The sequence below is a fragment of the Typopeltis vanoorti genome, chromosome 21, assembly GCF_054136105.1.
Source record: "Typopeltis vanoorti isolate ZY-2024b chromosome 21, IOZ_Tvanoo_1.0, whole genome shotgun sequence".
Classification (NCBI taxonomy): Eukaryota; Metazoa; Arthropoda; class Arachnida; order Uropygi; family Thelyphonidae; genus Typopeltis; species Typopeltis vanoorti.
Window position 1 is genome coordinate 44848109 of NC_143569.1, and position 18790 is coordinate 44866898.

The 18790-nt window shown below is 37.0% G+C and overlaps 1 protein-coding gene across 1 annotated transcript in view; it reads left to right on the forward strand.

The window, feature by feature from the left end:
* LOC150094814 (G protein-coupled receptor GRL101-like) overlaps positions 1-6495 on the forward strand; it is a 96029-nt gene extending 89534 nt beyond the window's left edge. The window contains exons 9-10 of the mRNA XM_090411667.1: positions 5153-5318; positions 6257-6495. Coding sequence (XP_090267793.1) covers positions 5153-5318; positions 6257-6495 — 405 coding nt within the window. The remainder of the gene's footprint in view (positions 1-5152; positions 5319-6256) is intronic.
* The last annotated feature ends 12295 nt before the right edge of the window (positions 6496-18790 follow it).

Below are 18790 nucleotides of genomic sequence, written 5' to 3' on the forward strand. Positions count from 1 at the left end.
GGATTACATCAGCAAATTTTCAGGTGGTAGGAACATAGTGAAATCTCAAGATTGCATTTATGATTATGGTCAGGTGCATTACAGCTTTTCGGGACAGCAGCTTGATCACTTTATTTGTGATGCCATGTGGACCAGGAGCTTTTTTGTTTTTTAAAATTTTTATGATATTGTATATTTCAGCAGGTGATGTGGGTGCAATATGGTCAATACCAGTATCAAGGAGTTTTAATGGGTGTCTGACCTATCTGTGAATTTCATACAAGTGATTGAATTCTAAATTTTCATATGAAGGTTTGCACTGCTCTTCTAATTTTTTTTGCTATGGCCACTGCCTTTTCTATGTCTGCGTGAATAAGGCCCTGGTCAGAAAGTATAGGGGGAAGGGATCTGCCTTTGTTTCTGATATTCCTCAGTAGTCCCCAGATAGAGTGATCAGTACGTGAGATGGAAGCTAACTTTTCTTCCCATAGTTTATCTCTGTAAGCTTTGAGTGCATCTCTCACTGCCCCATTTAGTCAGTTAAGACCTGTTTTATCTTGTGCTGGTGCGCGGGTATTGTGAAATCTTTTCCTTGCTCTATTTTTTCTCTGATCAAGTTCATAATATCTTCAGGCAGACGATCAGGCTTGGGGACAGATTTGTAGGAGGTGGCTGCCATTATAGCAGAGTTAATTTGTTGGGTGAGGCTTGTGACTGCTGTTTGAACATTTTCTTTTGAACTTATGTGAGGAATAGGCCTAATGTAATCCCGGAGTACTTTTGACAATTTTTCCCACGATATAAATGAGTGAAAGGGAGGAGATAGGTATTCTTGTTTTCCCAGCTGTAACAGAATTGGGTTATGATCAGATGACAACTCGTTCAATGATTTTAGATTGTACTAAAGTTTAATATTTTGCAGGATAGCTATATCCAGGATGTCAGCAGTGCCAAACATACTGAGATGAGTTGGTTCGACAGGGCCTACCACAACAGCATAGTTTAATCCTATGTAGTTGGAAAGGATGTAGCCATTCTTGTTGGCGGTTCTACAATTCCAGGTAGGGTGCTTGGAGTTTGTCTCCGGCAATAATGATGGACTCTCTAATGCCTAAGATGGCATTTAGATCAGAATGCAGTACAGTGTTTAAGGGTGGATTGTAAGCTGAGTAGATGTTCAGTCTGCCAGCCGAGCTAGTGAACACTTTCACATCTGTGACCTTAAGTTTATTGGTTGGAGGGTTGTTTACAGAATGGTGTTTGATATAATTTTTAATGAAGATGGCAGTGCCGCCTCCTCTATAGTTTAGCCTGTCGGTTCTGTATAGGAGATATCCCATTATTTTGGCGCTGTCCGAGGGACTTAGATGTGTCTCGCTTATTAGAATAACATCTGACTGATATCGATGAGTCAAGTCTTGGAGCTCTAAAATTTTGTTTCTGAGTCCATTTGCATTCCATGCAATGATCTGAAGAGAGGCTGGAATTAGTTTGTTTCTATTCATCTATAAATGTTGTGAGGATGGCTTGTGTTTCACGTAGGAATATTTTAATGGAGGTTGCCGAAGGGTTTGACATGCTGATGTCTTGTAGAATGTTTCCTAGAGAGGCAGTAATAACAGCTGTCAGGTTAGTAGGTGCTGTTGGCTGATTCTGTTCTGCCGTTGACTTGTTTGAACGGGCCACATCTGTATAACTTCTTGTCTGCCTTTGGTATTCTATATTCTTGAAGGCCTCTGATTGTGGCAGCTGAGCCTCTGGCTGTGGTGAAGGAGCGTCTGGTATTTGTGTACTAGAGGAGGAAGACTGTTTGGTTGTCTCCGATCGTCTGTTCTTCGGATGTTGAGTACATCCCTTATATTTGGCTGGGTGAGGGCCACCGCAGTTGGCACGTTTAGCCGTGATAGTTTTCGGCTTGGTGAAGGTGTTGGTGGGATGGTTCATCCAGCACCTAAGGCATCTGAACTCTGCTCTGCAGAAATGTGGCCATTCTGAGCATGGCCAAATTTCTGGCTTGCTCAGACCTTGATGGGTGGTAGGTGTTGATAGCGGAGATCACCAGCGATTTCATCTATTGATATGTGCTCAGAAACACCTCGAACAACCACCTTCAGGTTTTTCTCCGAGCTCAGGGAGAAGGTGTGAGTGATATTGTGCACCGTTTGAGTCTAACTCTCTGGTCAATCTTCTGTAGTCGATTACTGTGGCAGGCTGGATCTTTATGAAGTCATCCACATTTTTGGCTGTTTTGTATGATATTTGCAAGTCGGACATGGCGGACCTTATGGACGTCCACCTGCGCTTTTCACGGAGATTGATCGGGGGTACTTTGAAAGAGGCAGAGGAATCCGTGATGGAGCCATCTTCATCCATTCCGTTGTACATGGGTGGATCTGTGGTTGTTGTCTTGCGCGCACGCACTTCTTCAAAGTCTGGGGGAGTGGAAATCACTAAATCCAACTTCTCCTCCACCTGGATAGTGTCTTCGCCCTCCTCAACCCCTCCTGGAAAGGAGTAGAAATTAACGATGCCGGGCCAATCATGTTCGAATTTTCTTACTATCCTTTTGAGAATGCGGAACGCCCGCCCTTTGTTGAGCGATTCAATATAGGAGTCATCTTCTTCCTCGCTCATGCTGATCACGACACTACAATCTGTTATTTAAGCCAACAATGGCGATTCTAACGACGGTATGTAACGGAAGCAAAAATTAGGCTTACCTGAATTAGACTTACATGGGTTCTATTGTGAAAATCCACAATTGAACCCAGTCAATCTTGGAGTATAATTGATCTTCAATCGACTACTCAAATTCACCAAAAACCTCAACCTTCAATCTTGAAAACTCAATCAAAATCCTACCATTACTTCACTATCTCGCTAACAATTGTAATCTCCCAATTCAATATCAATTCGGTGTTGAAAATTTATTTTATTTTATTTGTTTGGCTAGATGGGTGAAGCAAAAATGCTATTCATATTCCCCGTTATCTCGAAAGAAAATGTATAGATAAGGTAATATAGAGATATAGGCTCTGATCATGGCAGGAGGGCAACAGCAACATCTCAGTTAAAACTTCATTCGCTACAGCACTTCAATCCATTACCCTCCCTGGGTACCCATTTTAGTCGCCTTGTACGACATGCATGGGCTACAGTGAGGCTCTTCTTATCCCGGCCACCACACGGGGTGGTATTGACATTTTTTTGGCTAGATGGGCGAAACCAGAATGCTTTTTATAATTCCCCGTTATCTGCAAAGGACAATGTAAGGACAGGGTGTTATTGAGCTATGAGCTCTGATCATGGCAGGAGGTAACAGCAATGACCGAACATCAGTTAAAACTTCACTGACTACAGCATTACCATCCATTATCCTCCCTGGGTACCTATTTTAGTCGCCTCGTGTGACATGCATGGGTTGAAGTGGAGCCAGTCTTATCCCAGCCACCGTATTGAACAATAGGACGCAGGACATATATGGCGCAGAGGGTGAAGCTTGACGCTTTTCATATTCCCTGTTGTCTGTTTCGGGAGCAGTGATGGGAGAGATTTGTGAACTATTTTAGCTCGCCCTGAGTGGGCAGAAGTGGTTATTCGTCGTTGAGTGTTAGGATGGCTTTCGGTCTTTTATGTTTCCAGTGGTCATTACCGTCATAGTTTCCGGCTTGCTGTATTAGTTGGCTTGGATGCGTAGATGTCTTCATAAAGAAATTTTCTGCTAGTGAGCGTAGTAGTGGAGAGATGTAGGGGATATTTATCTACCGGTGGATCTGGGCGTTCCTGATGAACCACGGGGCGTCCAGAATCATTCGCACGCATTTGTTCTGTAGTCTTTGTAGCTTGAGGATGTTTGTCTTGGAGGTATGGCTCCAGGGCTGGGGAGGCGTGTATAACTGTGGGACGGATCACTGTCTTGTACAGTAGAATTTTATTTCTTGAGCTTAGTTTGCTGTGTCTGTTGATCAAGGGGTATAGCTGGGCGATAACTTTTGAAGCTTTGGTGCATGTGCTCTTAATGTGGCTGTTGAAGCATAATCGCTTATCGAGAATTATTCCGAGGTATTTTGCTTCTGTTTTCCAGGGAATTTTAGAGTTGAACAGGGTGATGTCTCCTTTGGAGGATGCTTGTCTTCTTGTGAAGAGTATCGTTTTGCTTTTCTGGGGGTTTAATTATAGTCGCCAGTCTTTAAACCATTTTTCTAGATTCAGGATGGTGTCTTGTAGTTTTTTGGTAACGAGATGTGGTTGGCAAGATCTGGCTAGAATAGCCGTGTCATCTGCATAAAGGATGATGGTGGATGTGAGAGGATTTTGAGGGATGTCTGCCATATAAATGTTGAACAGGATCGGGGCTAGCAGTGATCCTTGAGGAACTCCAGCGAGGATTTTCCGTTGGGCCTTGAGACTGTATCATCGATTTTGACTTGCATCCTCCTGTTGGAGAGGTATGATTTGATCAGGCGTGTTATGTGTATTGAACAATAGTCCTTATAAGGACTGGCTTAAAGGGGCGAAGCAAGAATGCTTTTCATTTTCCCCGTTATCTGTAGAGGAGAGTGTAGGGATAAGGCGTTATTGAGCTATTAAAGCTCTGATCATGGCAGGAGGGTAACAGTAATAGCCGAGCCTCAGTTAGAACTTCATTGGGTATAGCATTGCCATCCATTATCCTCCAAGGGTATTGGATTGAATGAATCAATCACCGCATCACCACCGCCATCGCCCAAGCCCATATTGAACAATATAAATTGCAGTAAACTGATATTATAAAAATATGATGATTGTTTTTTTTTTTTTTTGGTGTTGGAGTGAAGTTGGTTTCTAAATTAAAAACTAATGAATTTTTCCGAGATTTAAGATAAAATCGCCAAGATAATTAATGATGTTTATTATAAAATAAACAAAGTTCCAATTTCATCAAGAAATATTCATATTAACTTCATTTTAGTATTTCTGTCATATACTTATCTCAGAATAATCCCTGAAATTTCGAAAATTTGTGTTTTCGAAGTAAACATCTTCAAAAATACTGATCTACCACTACTTTGTTTACATAATTACACAGATATCGATTTTTATTTTTTAAATGTGATTTAACCACAGTTTTTGCATGATAAATAAATAGCTAAACTATTATAATATAAATAAATAAATACTCTTATTTTTCTAGATTTTTGCTTGGGTGGCTGTCTTTGTATTGCCTCTAAACGCTGCCGTGAATCCTCTTTTGTATACACTGTCAACTGCTCCCTTTTTAGCTCCAGCAAGACGAAGAGTAACAAGACTGCGAATTTCTTTCATGACACAAAATGGGGACACTCAAAAGTCTATGGTAGGTAAGTTGAGAAAAGACTGCATGGTAATTAATGCAGACAATCTATTTTTATAATATATCCCACAAGGACGTTCTAAGGTCTAAGAACGACGTTGTAGATACCTAGCAATCAGCTTTTTAAAATCATTTTAACTGATTTAATTGAAGTGAATTTTGGTAGTCATACCAAAGCATCAAATTACAGTCGTTGTCTATCCATTTCATGCTTTAGCGAAACTTGCAAGTCCTTATAAGGACTGGCTTAAAGGGGAGAAGCAAGAATGTTTTTCATCTTCCCCGTTATCTGTAGAGGACAGTGTAGGGATAAAGTGTTATTTTGAGCTATTAAAGCTCTGATCATGGCAGGAAGGTAACAGCAATAGCCAAGCCTCAGTTAGAACTTCATTGACTACAGCATTACCATCCATTACCCTCCAAGGGTATTGGATTGAATGAATCCAATCAACGCATCTCACGGTCGATTGATTCCCGCACTCGAAACTTGCAAGGTGATACGTACATATTAATTAAAAGAATGTTAACAGAATTATAAACAGGTGTTAGAATTTTACAAAGTTTATTTTTAGTATTTTCATTTAATATTAAATTAATCAATCAAAACTTTAAATTTTTTATGAATAAAATATTTATATAAAAATAAATATTTAAAATTCCCATAAAAATTTATATTTATCAAATTCTAAATGTAAGTTAGCAATGATTAGCCTAAATTATCTTGCACTGTATGTTTTCTTTGCAATGAACTATCAACAACACGGTGCGTGTGTTGTACGTACTACCATTTGGATTTGACCATTTTTTTTTTTTACATTCATCATAATTTAGCGCACTAATGATCTTCAAAATTAGTAATTCTCTTCCACAGATAAACTAATTCAATATATAAGGTGAACTGAATAAAATAAGAAATCGCTTAATAATCATTTATTCTCCTTACAGTGTCTATCCCAGATAATCCTCCCAAAGAAGAAGAATTATCATCACTGTCCATTGAGGGCCGACAAGAGGTCGTACCTCTCAAAGACATGGAGGCATCCTTCCGAGGAGCATCGCCATACTACAGGCAAGAATCTTCCGTTGCCACTTCAAGACGTCCTTCCAGTAGGTTTGATCCGGGACGAGACAGGAATGAAAATGTTAAGGAATCTTTGCACGATAAAAGGAGACTATTTGAATGAACCACTTTTATTTAAATAACATTATCGTCCTTCGGGGTAATGGGTGATATTTATGTAGCTAGTGACATTGATTATCCAAAGTGTTAGATGGTTGTGTTCCTTAACACAATGAGAGGTTTTGTGTGTTTAGAGAATCATCCACTCTCATTGATGGCTCAGAAGACGAAGACTTCTACGTGTGCTAAACATGAACTACAATACCTAAGAAAAAAATGAAAAAAATATGTCACATATATTCTATTTGATTATTATCACGCCTATAAAGATTATCCTTGATTATATTGAGGATATATTTACAATCCAATAAGTGACTTGCGCTGCGTATTTTGAAATATGTGCAATTCTATATGGAAATGTTTTACCTTTATGTATTCTTGTATACGTTCGATTCATAATAAATATGATTCGTAATTTTCTGCCATTTTCCTACAGGATCCCTTTCAAAATTTCAATCATCCCAGATGCTTCTCAGATTCCGTATTATGTGTTTAACAGCCCTAATTTAATAAGGTTTATGTTCCGTTTATAATGGGGAAAAAATTTATATACCGGGTGATTATAAAATAACGTCAAGTGGTCAGAGCCCTCTAGCGAGTAATGTATTGGACGAAACACATCAATATTCGGTAGACGTACACAGTGGAACATGGGGATTCGATTTAATGAAAAACCAATAATACCAAAAGTCGCCAACAGGGGAAATTTTAGCGCTGTTTACCGAGTAAAATGCATTAATTTGCATTATCGCGTTTCTTGTGAGCGATCATGCAATAAAAGGAAAGCCTGTGAGATTTCTTATCATTCGTAGCCGAACTGCCTTTCGATGCCGTTTACCTTACGTGAGCGTGCTTTGTTAGTCAAACTATTATCAGCGGAAAACAATAATGCCAGTGCTTGTCTTCGTGATTTTCGGCGTATGAAAAATTTACGAAAAGGACCGATTAGCGTAACAAAATTACGAAAACTGATTGGAACTCTAGCAGTGCAGGTAGGCAGAGGACGCAAACCAATCAATCACCAACAAGTTGAACAAGTTGCAACTGCTATTGTGGAACAGGAGATGACGAATGTGCAGGGTACCAGCAGTGCACGAGCAATATCCCAGCAAACGGATATCGCATACACAACGGTGTGGAAAATCCTACATCAGATGTTGAAGTTTTACCCCTATAAAATCAGTCATGTTCAAGAATTGCGACCACACGAATCGACTTATCTTTGAGATTCTTAGCGCGCATGGAAGTGGATGATGCAAGGTTGTGGCAGATTTTATGGTATGACGAAGCGCACTTTTATTTGAACGGCGATATTAACACACGCAACTGTCGCATTTGGGCTGCAACTAATCCGCACGTGTGTCTGCAGATGCCTATCCACTCGCCCAAAATCACAGTGTGGTGCGAATTTACGGCATCTTTTATCATCGGTCCATACTTTTACGAGGAAAATCGCCAAAATGGACCAGTGACCTGTTCCGTCAATGCTAACAGGTATGCCAATATGCTACAGAACTTTGTGGTTCCACAACTGCAGCAAAGAGCATGTCTCAATTCGACCATCTTCATGCAGATGGTGCACCACCCCACATCGGAATTCAGGTACAGCGTGTTTTGCGTCAACATTTCTCTGACAGAAGAATCATTAATTATGCATTTCCCACGCCATGGCCACCGAGATCGCCTGGTCTCAATCCTTGTGACTTTTGGCTGTGGGGATTTCTTAAAAGCATTGTATATCAAGGACATGTACCCAATATTCCAACTTTGAAAGATCGAATAACGTTACACGTGAGACAAATCAATTCCGATATGTTGCGAGTCACTGTGGAAAATGTCGTGCACCGTATTCAGTTCCTGGAACATCAGAATGGTGGTCATATTGAACCTCATTTGTAATTAACAATAATGAAATTGATCTGTGCTGTCTCTCATTTGCCATTTAGTCATTCATTAGTCACACCCACTAAAATTAATTTGGCAGCGCCAAAATTTCCCCTGTTGGAGACTTTTGGTACTATTTTTTTCCGTTAAATGGAATCCCCACTATGTTTCACTGTGTACATCTACCGAATATTGGTGTGTTTCGTCCAATACATTACTCGCTAGAGGGCTCTGAACACTTGACGTTATTTTATAATCACTCGGTATATCGCATATATAAAAATATTGTTGTTTGAAGTACTTGTTGCGTATTTTAGTTCAAATGTCTAATACCGAATAGAGTCAGTCGTCGAGTGAATTATCATCACGTGACGAAATGTTTTTTTAATTGAAAATCCACGTAGGTAGAAAACTAACAGAAGCGTTAAATTAATTATTTTGATTGAAAGAGATGAAATTTATGATATCTATCGAGGAAGACACCTCGAAAAAAAAAAGTTAAATCCCTGCATTGTATTGGTCACAAAGGAAATAAAATATACATATAATACGTCAATGTATTGACGTATTATGTGTATATTTTATTTCCTTTGTGACCAATACAATGCAGGGGTTTGAAAGCAGTGTATTTATTTAATTGTAGTGGTGATAATTTATGTCATAAACTAAAAAATAAAAACCAAAAAAAAAAAAAAATAATAATAATAATAATCCACGCTATGAGATAAATCGATAAGTCACGTGAAATACATAATATATCAGTAAACGCGGTGGAGAGGACTCAGTAAAAGAAAAGCAGTTGAAGTTTACCGCGACGGGTAGAGGCCAACGTAATCAAGTCGTGATACAACTGTCAATTAGATCCGACGCAACGGTCTGAAACAAATTTCAAGAATTCTTGATAGAAATAGAATCGGAGTGTAATCTACTACTCAGCTGTTAGATGGTTAAGTAGATGTGCTGTACTAAAATCAATTTTTAATTTAGATGAAGAAATAGATATTTTCATGAGGGAACATGAAAATACTGCTCACAACTATCGGATAAAAATGGATTATGTCTCTTGCATTTGCGGTTGATATTACAACGTACCTTAATGAATTGAATGTGAACCGGTGGGGCCAAGGTAAATTACCAGTCGAACTATTTTCTGACATAAAAACTTTTGAAGGGTAAACTATGTCTGTTGAAGAAACATATGATGGAAGAAAATCTACATCATTATATATGTTGCAGATTTGCAACATATATAATTGGATGGCAAAAAATAATACCAACAAAAAGGAAACTTTTGTTGGTATTATTGAGGATTTACAAACGGAAGTTTCAAAAAGATTTGTCGATTTTCATAAAAATTGCATCGAAATGCGATTATTTTTAAACCCTTTTAATGTCGAAATTGATGACGTACCAAATCAACTACAGATGGAAGTTTTGGAATTACAGCGCAATGAAACACTAAAGAACGCATTTCGTTTGAAAATATTCAAACATTTTATCAATGAAAAACTTTGAAGGATTAATCAGTTTCGCAAAGAAGATGATAGTCGCATTTGAAGCACGTACATTTGTGAATAAGCATTTTCTACCATGAGTTTTAGAAAAAATAAATTTTCTTCTCGACCTGACTGATGAACTTTGTATGCTTCGATTCCAATTTCCACCTCAGGTTGTAAAGTGGATATAGATAATTTGGCTAAGGGGGAAACAATCACAAAAGTCACATTAAGCAAGAACACACACGTATTGTGATGCATAAACTATATCACTTTGTTTTTATGTGATAATAATTTTTCATTGAGTTTCATTTTCAGGCTTGTTATGTACCAGATAAAGTACCATATCTGGTATACTTAAAATATTTCTGTGTTTTTTTTTAAATTGATGTAATAAAAATTAATAACTTAGGTATTTTTCCACTCACTATTTTCTCTTAATTAAACGCTTTTGGGACCGATTATTAAAACTAAGAGTTGAATGTGGCCCGCGAGTCTGAAAAGATTGCCGATCCATGCTGTAGTCAATGAAGTTCTGACTGGGGCTCGGCTATTGCTGCTACCCTCCTGCCATGATCAGAGCTCAATAACACCATATCCTTAGATTGTCCTCTACAGGAATATGAAAAACATTCTTGCTTCGATCTAGCCAAAAAAAAAAAAAAAAAAAAAAAAAAACTAATTCATTAAGGTTACTTTTATTCAGTCAATAGACGATATGATCTGGAAATCGGCGGTGATAAAAGCATTTTATTTTATATTAATACATAATGAGAATATTAAAGCTGAATTATTATGCCAAATGAAATGAAACTTGGAGGCGTTGAAATATTACCAGAGAATATGGGAGTTTCAATACTTTCAATTGTGATTTTATTTGATAAAACATGATGCATGTTTTAACGAATAAAATGAACAATTCCATTTACTAGTATGTTATGTGATCCTTTAAGAAATCTGCATGTCTATATCATATCATCCCTGTTTTTCTCTATCTGCAAGTGTTGGTAGTCCACTCATTCTGCTTCGCCTAATTTATATTACAGAATATCGATTTCATTTTAACATCTTCCTTTGAACCCTCTCCATTGTATCCGCATCACCTCGAAAACCAAAAGCCCAGATCTGAATAAAATAGTCCAGATGAGGTAGTATCAAGCTTATAATAAGGCAAGAGGACTTCCTAATCCTAACAAGCCAATATTTGTTCTAGCATTTCTATTATACTCAGAGTTGCATTTGCAATCTTTGCTGTATGATCCTCAAACATCGACCTGCTATCTATAAAAACTCTAGAATTCCCAGCCTGTCAATTTTGTTTTCTAGAATGATCTCAACAATTGTAATATGGACTTAAATGGGCTCAGTACTTACTCCATGCTGGTCTTCACTACCAGTGTATGTTTGTTCAAAAAAACCTCCTCCTACTTCGCTATAAAATCAGATGAACCATTTATAATAATGACAATGAAATGAAGAGTGTGATGAGATTTTAAAGTCCTATAAAATTAATTACTGTCACATAAGGATTCCAACTTTGATTTTCCCGATGTACAATCATAGACATTATTATTGGCCTACATCATTTGTTTAAGAAGCATTCTTTGTCTAAGATATATCTCTTTTTGTTTCAGAAAACGTGGCAAATAGGCGAAGAAATAGTTCTCAATTTGATGGAAGATTCCATTATTTGTCGATGAGGAGATACTTTCGTATTTTCCACAAACAATATTGTAACACGTTCATGAAAAAATAGTGGTATTTCCTAAATGGGAGGGAGGTACTGCAGCAGCCATTTATTAAAATCATTTTAGCGTCTTTCATATGAAATCGTTCACACATTTGGAGTGGTCCATTTACTACTGGATCAGTTAAAACAGCAACAGCTGCTTTAAAAGAGCAGAAACTGTCCAATGTCCCTTTTCAGTACAACTGCAAACCTAACAAAAATACTTCTCCTCTTCCGAATTTATTCTATTTACTTTGTTCTAGGTTCTTGTATCTCTCGTGAGTGGGATGTATATATACTCGTATATAATGAAATATTACCAAACAAGCACCACAATCACAGACAGATAAGTGTGGTCAGTGATCTTAAGACAGCGGTAAATATCCCAAATTTTGTAATTAATATGACTGATGCATGATGTTGACTGTGCTTTGGGTATGGTTTGATCTGTGTTAGCTGAGTAGGAGTATTTTAATCTCTTCCCGCAATCTTTTCCCTTCCGCCTTGTGTTAGTAGAAGAAGGAGAAATATCCCACTTCCCTCATTTTTCCTTCGGCTTCAAAAGAAATTAATTATCGATTTATAAACGGATTTATCTTGTGCGTAGTCATTGTATTTGCTATCTTCGTAGTGGAGAGCCACATCTGTTATGATGGTTTGTATTACTGTTGAACGACAAGTGACTAGGCTTGAATTGTGCTGATTTTTCTACACATAAACTTAGTAACTTTTCAGATGGGCAGCACAAGGCTCTTAAGGAGAGGTATTCCTTGATAGTTAAGGAACCTAGAAGCGGTGTCGAACCATACGGATCGAGTCAAGTTTCTAACAATGTTGATTGTAGTTTTTCTCCGAGTTCGCACCCGATATTCCGAATAAAATGTAGATTGGATCGAAATAACGAAGGGTTCTGGTCTTTTTTAATCCGAAGGGTTCTATTTTTAATTACAGTCCATACCCAAGGAGCTATAACGACCTTCTTCTAGGATATACTGTAGAAAGTTGTCATTTGCAGTCAAATACGTTTATGAGATGCATTGACACGAGTTGTTTGTTTGTCATGAATTGAATAAGATCTCTGAGCAGAATCAGATTAACCCCCCCATCTTCATATCCTGTACCAAGTACACTTGAATACTGATAAGCACATTTCCGATGCCTGTTTTAATTCGATAACATTCTTGAATATATTTCAGCTGCCTAAACTATGCCGCCCCTCCCTTTTTGTGTGCGGAAGAAAAATTGTATAACTACTGAAACAAAAAGTCAGTAGGTTCCTGTCTAGTAGATAAAACGTGTTTAAATAGCGAAACCAGAATTGTTAATATAAAGTTTTTGACGGCTAAAAGAATTCAACGCTTAGTCCATCAGGACCAAACCTTTGTCTTCAGATATTAGAAAACTGAGTACCTCTTTTGATGTTATGGGTAAACCTTGAAATAAGCTGAGGCGTTCAGGAAAGTTTCCGATGTAAAAACATAAATATCACCTGCCGCCTCAACAGAAAAAGCACTAGAATAAAGATGGAAAAATTGCAGAACAGTGGTCTTTAACATTTGACCGTTTTTATATTATTCTACGTTGCACACTATAATAATAATATCATACTTTATTATCAGTCTTTTGTTATTGTTTTTTTAAATAACATACTTTATTATGTCTTAAAAATCCTGGCTAGATGGGCAAGCATGAATGCTTTTTATATTCCCCATTATCTGTAGAGGACAGTGTAAGGATATAGTGTTATTGAGCTATATAAAGTTCTGATCATGGCAGGAGGGTAACTGCAATAGCCGAGCTTCAATTAGAACTTCATTGGCTATAGCATTGCCATCCATTACCCTCCCAGGGTTTGAATATTCACTTCGACCTCTTGTCAGTTATAGTCCTTATAAGGACTGGCTTAAAGGGGCGAAGCAAAAATGCTTTTCATCTTCCCCGTTATCTATAGAGGACAGTGTAGGATAAGGTGTTATTGAGCAATTAAAGATCTGATTATGGCAGAAAGGTAACTGCAATAGCCGAGCTTCAGTTAGAACTTCATTGGCTACAGCATTTCCATCCATTACCCTCCCTGGATACTCATTTTAGTCGCCTCGTACGACATGCATGTGCTACATTGGTGCTATTCTTATCCCGGCAACCACACGGGGAGATCTCAGTATTATGTCTTAAAAGGGCGAAGCAAGAATGCTTTTCATATTCCTCGTTACCTGTAGAGAACAATGTAAGGATAGAGTGTTATTGAGCTATGAGCTCTGATCATGGCAGGAGAGTAACAGCAATAGCGGAGATTCAGAACTTCTTTGGCTACAGTATTGTCAACCATTACCCTCCCTGGATACCCATTTTAGTCGCCTCGTACGACCTGCATTAGCTACATTGAGGCTATTCTTGTCCAGCTACCACACGGGAGTATTGTGTCTTTTATTATTCTATTATTATTTATAAGTTATGTATACAAATAATAATAAGGTAGTTAAAGAAAATTACTAACTTTTACCACATAATAAAAATATTTATCCAGACTTTAAAATCTTCTGAAGATATATACTGTATATCTTTTATAAAGAATTTTAACAAACTTTGAAAAAAATGAATATATTAATAAATTAATAAAATTTGTCACACATGGGCACATATGAAAATGCAGTTATATAAATTATGAAAATATATCTTCGTTTTTGGAAAGATGTAAAAAAATTATGAAACTTTTCGAAATCATCTAAGAATTCGAGTAATAAATAATAATAATTATACTGTATTATATTATGTTTTCTTTTTCTGTTGGCATTTTGTTTTATTTTCTTTTTGAAATAAGTATAAAACAAAAATTTTGAAGCCTTTCATTCTCTCCTCGTCGCTCTCTGTACTAGTCACGCCATCTGCCATTTGGTTCCGACGTACTTCAGCAGCTGAGAATAGAAACCACTGCTTTCTTGTCGTTTGTCTATCGTCTACGAGCAAACCTGTCGCTTAAAATGGAGCGTACATTACGTTCACAAAACCGTAAACCGTCCCCCACACACATTTCACAAACTCGGGAAGCTTTCCATTGTTTTCTAACTGACAGTCAAATTTATGTCTTCTTAATAGTTGAAGTATTGCGCCTACTTTCTTTCCTCATAGGGATCCTTCAGATCTTAAGGAAGATCTCCAAGTCATAAACGTTTCCTTTGACAGTAAACGTTCTGAAGCATGAAATTAAACCGTCCCAGAAATCTCAACCCTTCGGTCTGTTTCTGCATACTTTTATCGAGAAAAGATCTGGTCCTTCTTCTGGAGACGTTCGAACAATTCTTGTGCAATAAGATGCTTTTTTGTTTTCTTTTCTATGCAAAGGGTGTTATTATGTGAGACAAATGAAACTTTTTTTGAAAGTTCCAAATATATCATTAAAGATCATGCAAAAAAAAAGAAAGACAAGAAAAGAAAAGACAAACAAATGGAAAATACTGCCTTCCTTTGAGCTACACTTAGTGAGAACAAACCTAAGGTTGCTTTCTTAATAACTGAGTATTTGTTGTTAAAACAACAATTTGTATTCGACCTAATTTTTAACAAATGGGTAACACCACATGATAACGGCATTTGTCGTTATGATAACTAGGTAACGACATCTGATACAAATGTGTGATCCTAAAGAACGCATTATTAACAATTAATGGTCTAGAGAAATTGTCACAACTCCGGCAAAAGGCAGCAATTCTCTTTCTCTCTTTCTCCCCTTCTTAAAAACATCCACTGAATGAGTAGCCAACAGTCAGATTTCGAAATCTCAAATGTGTTTATTAAGTTCACTTTCACAAAATGAAATTAAACTGCGGTTATCCACAAAAACTGTATTTGTTAAAAAAGTACTTGCATTATTTATAGTTAATTGTGGAATACTGACGAATCAACAATTATGGTTTTTATTCTATGACAGTGTTTCGTAAACTGTGTTCCGTCGCATCGTAGAGCTTCCCCAAATCATATAGACATTTATAATTTGTATTAGACCTGGTTTACGGAAACTCCTTCAATGAAATGGAAAAAATATTACTTTTTTTTATTTTATTAAATTGACTTATTTTTAGAACGGGAATGTTACTTTCTTAGGCGTATTAAATATCGTACGTTTACTAGATTAAAATATTTTGTACCAATTATATATTTGGTTTTATCCTTTATCCAAGTGTAAGCAAACAAAGTCTGCGCCTGAAGTACTTTCAGGACTAGGGCAACTCGTGGTAAAGGTGGTTTAAGTTCTCATCACTTGCCTTAGTATCCCATAATGCAAAGCACATCTCCTTGTGGACATGTATAATGCTGTGCATTAAGGGAACGGTCACTACCCAAACCAGTTTCAACTTTTATTGAGGTCTCATCAGTGGGAGCCAAGACCTAGAGGTGGTGATACTAAGGTTGAAGTAATGGAAAAGTCATATTTCCATACACGAGGAGTTGCCAAAAGGTGTCACACCTTATTATTAAAATTCTCTGGATTAGAGATGAGTTTATGGAAGTTTTTTTTTCACTTGGCTTTACTACCAGTTATACCAATTCCAAGTTAGTATCACCACCTCTGGGTCTGGCTCCCACTGATAAGACCTCAATAAAGGTCAAAACCGGTCTGGGTAGTGCCTTTTCCCTTAATGCACAGCATTATACATGTCCGCAAGGAGATGTGCTTTGCATTATGGGATAATAAGGCAAGTGATGAGAACTTATAGTTAATAAGTTCATTGCTTACACTTGGATAAAGGATAAAACCAAATACTGTATATAATTGGTAGCATAGCCAAGTGAAAAAACTTCTATAAAATATTTTGTAATAACTTTTCATTGTCATAATTCTTTCCGTAGTTTTTATGAAAATTTTCATGGGGTTTCTGAGGAAAAATTAATATTTTTATGAGGGATTCTGCAGTGTCAACAGTACACGGCAGCCAGAAAACAATGGTGGCTGCAGTAGTATGTAGAACTCAGAACGTTACTGTTTATAAGGGTGAAGCAAAATGCTTTTATAATCCCTGCTATCTGATAAGGTTACTGTGTAGAGGAAAGTTTATGAAGTGGGCGGTAGATGGCGTTGATGGAGTTGATTCACAGTTGAGGTTCGGTGTAGTGGTTGAGACAGTTGTAGGTGTCCTCCTGCGATGAGTCTTCGGACTCCTTGGAGGTGTCAGGAATAATAATAATAATAATAATAATAATAATAATAATAATAATAATAATAATAATAATTAATAATTTCATTTGTTAAAGAAAAGCAAGCGCCTCGAAGTAATTGAATGCATTTTAAATATATGCATGCTGATCGCAATTAACATAATTATTTTCATAATTTTTACGCATACATTCAGAGTAAAATCAATCTTCTTCTTTCACTACGCGTTATTCCCGCTTCTCATGCAGGGTCCACGTGTTACTTAGATGCGCCTTCTTGTTAGTACAACTCCCAACCGACCTGTCGCCTGGTCTGCCGCTGGGGGCGGGTATATATTTTTGACTGTAGAGGCGTATGTTCATGGGGCCGGTTTGCCTGCTTGCGGGATGAAAAACGCCAGATAAACTGGCGGAAATAACCCTACTGCCCGTGCCCAAGACCGGCTAACTTGGCTATGCCTGAGGAAAATCCTCAAATTCCTCACGTCTACGACGGGAATCGAACTTGGGACACTCCTTCCCCAGGCGTATGGTTGCAAAGCCACTAGGCTAACCGCGCGGACATTCAGAGTAAAATCAATAACAGTTTAAATTTGATAGTGGGTTTTGTTTCCATAAATGAGAAAATAAAATATTTTCTTGTCCTTAAAATCATTTATTTAATTTTTTTTCCTTTTAATTGCTAACAGCAATGCTTTAATCAGAAATGACCACCCCACTGCAATGAAAGATGAATATCCTACTTCCTTCTTAGCAAAAGTTTTTTTTTTTTTTTTTTTTGGCTAGATGGGTGAAGCAAGAATGCTTTTTATATTCCCCGGTATCTGTACAAGAAAAAATATATATGGATGGGGAATATAGGGCTATAAGCTCTGATCATGGCAGGAGGGTAACAGCAATGGCCGAGCCTCAGTTAGAACTTCATTGGCTACAGCATTGACATCCATTACCCTCCAGGGGTACCCATTTTAGTCGCCTCTTACGATATACATGAGCTACAGTGGGACTATTCTAATTCCGCCCACCACTCGGGGTACTTAGCAAAAATAAAATGATGGATATTAATAACATATTTTGGTATTAAATTAAAAATTACGTGTGTAAAATTAATAATAAATTACACTACTAAAACTTATTTTCTTTAGAAAGTTTTAAATAAAATAATTAAATATTTTTAAGTATTAATTATATTTCTTCATAATAAAACTTCTACTTAAGTGATAATTTAGATCTGTTTAATGAGTAAATAGTATAACATTAATTAGCATAATGGAAAAGAGAATAAGGATAAGCTTTTTTAAATTCATAGCTTTCCGTATCATACAAATCAAAGTAGGAATAATCTTAGCACCTGCTAACCTAGCTACTGTAGATCTTTCTATGTGATCAGATGGAGTTTTCCTTGGAATCTTCTCTAAACTCCGTACATCCCCCCTGGGGAAACATCAATATTCGCCACGAGTGACATAACCGCAGTCCGCTATAGAAGTTTCTCACTGGAAGTGCTTTAAGCATACTTCAATGGACATCAATTTCCTGCTTTCATGTATAGGTTTCCATTATGTTTAGCATATCTCATCACCAAGGGAGTTAGCTCAATTTGTACTAGAAGCAGGGAAAGGCTAATGGATCATCCTCTATCATGTGCGTCATTATATGGAAATGAAGCGAAGTATGTCGAAAGAAGAAGAAGTTTGAGAAAGATAAATCAACGTTTGCACTCTGCCTCTGATCTGAAATGTGATAAAACAATCAAGAACTTCCAAGATAAAGAAAAGTTTGCGAACTTGTCGTGTGTATTCTGTCGTCAACGCAATAAATATTATTTCCTGAGAAACATAAGAAGGTCCTATATAAGACTGTTCTTATTACGTCTTATCGAAATGGGTTACATTATTCTTTCATCTTATAATAATTAATTAATTAGTTTAAAAGAAGATAAGTAATTAAATCCTGAAAAAATGATAAATAATAAAAAATTGCCTCATAATAATTAAAAATAACTCTTCTTTTTTTTCAAACGAAATCAATTAAACCAA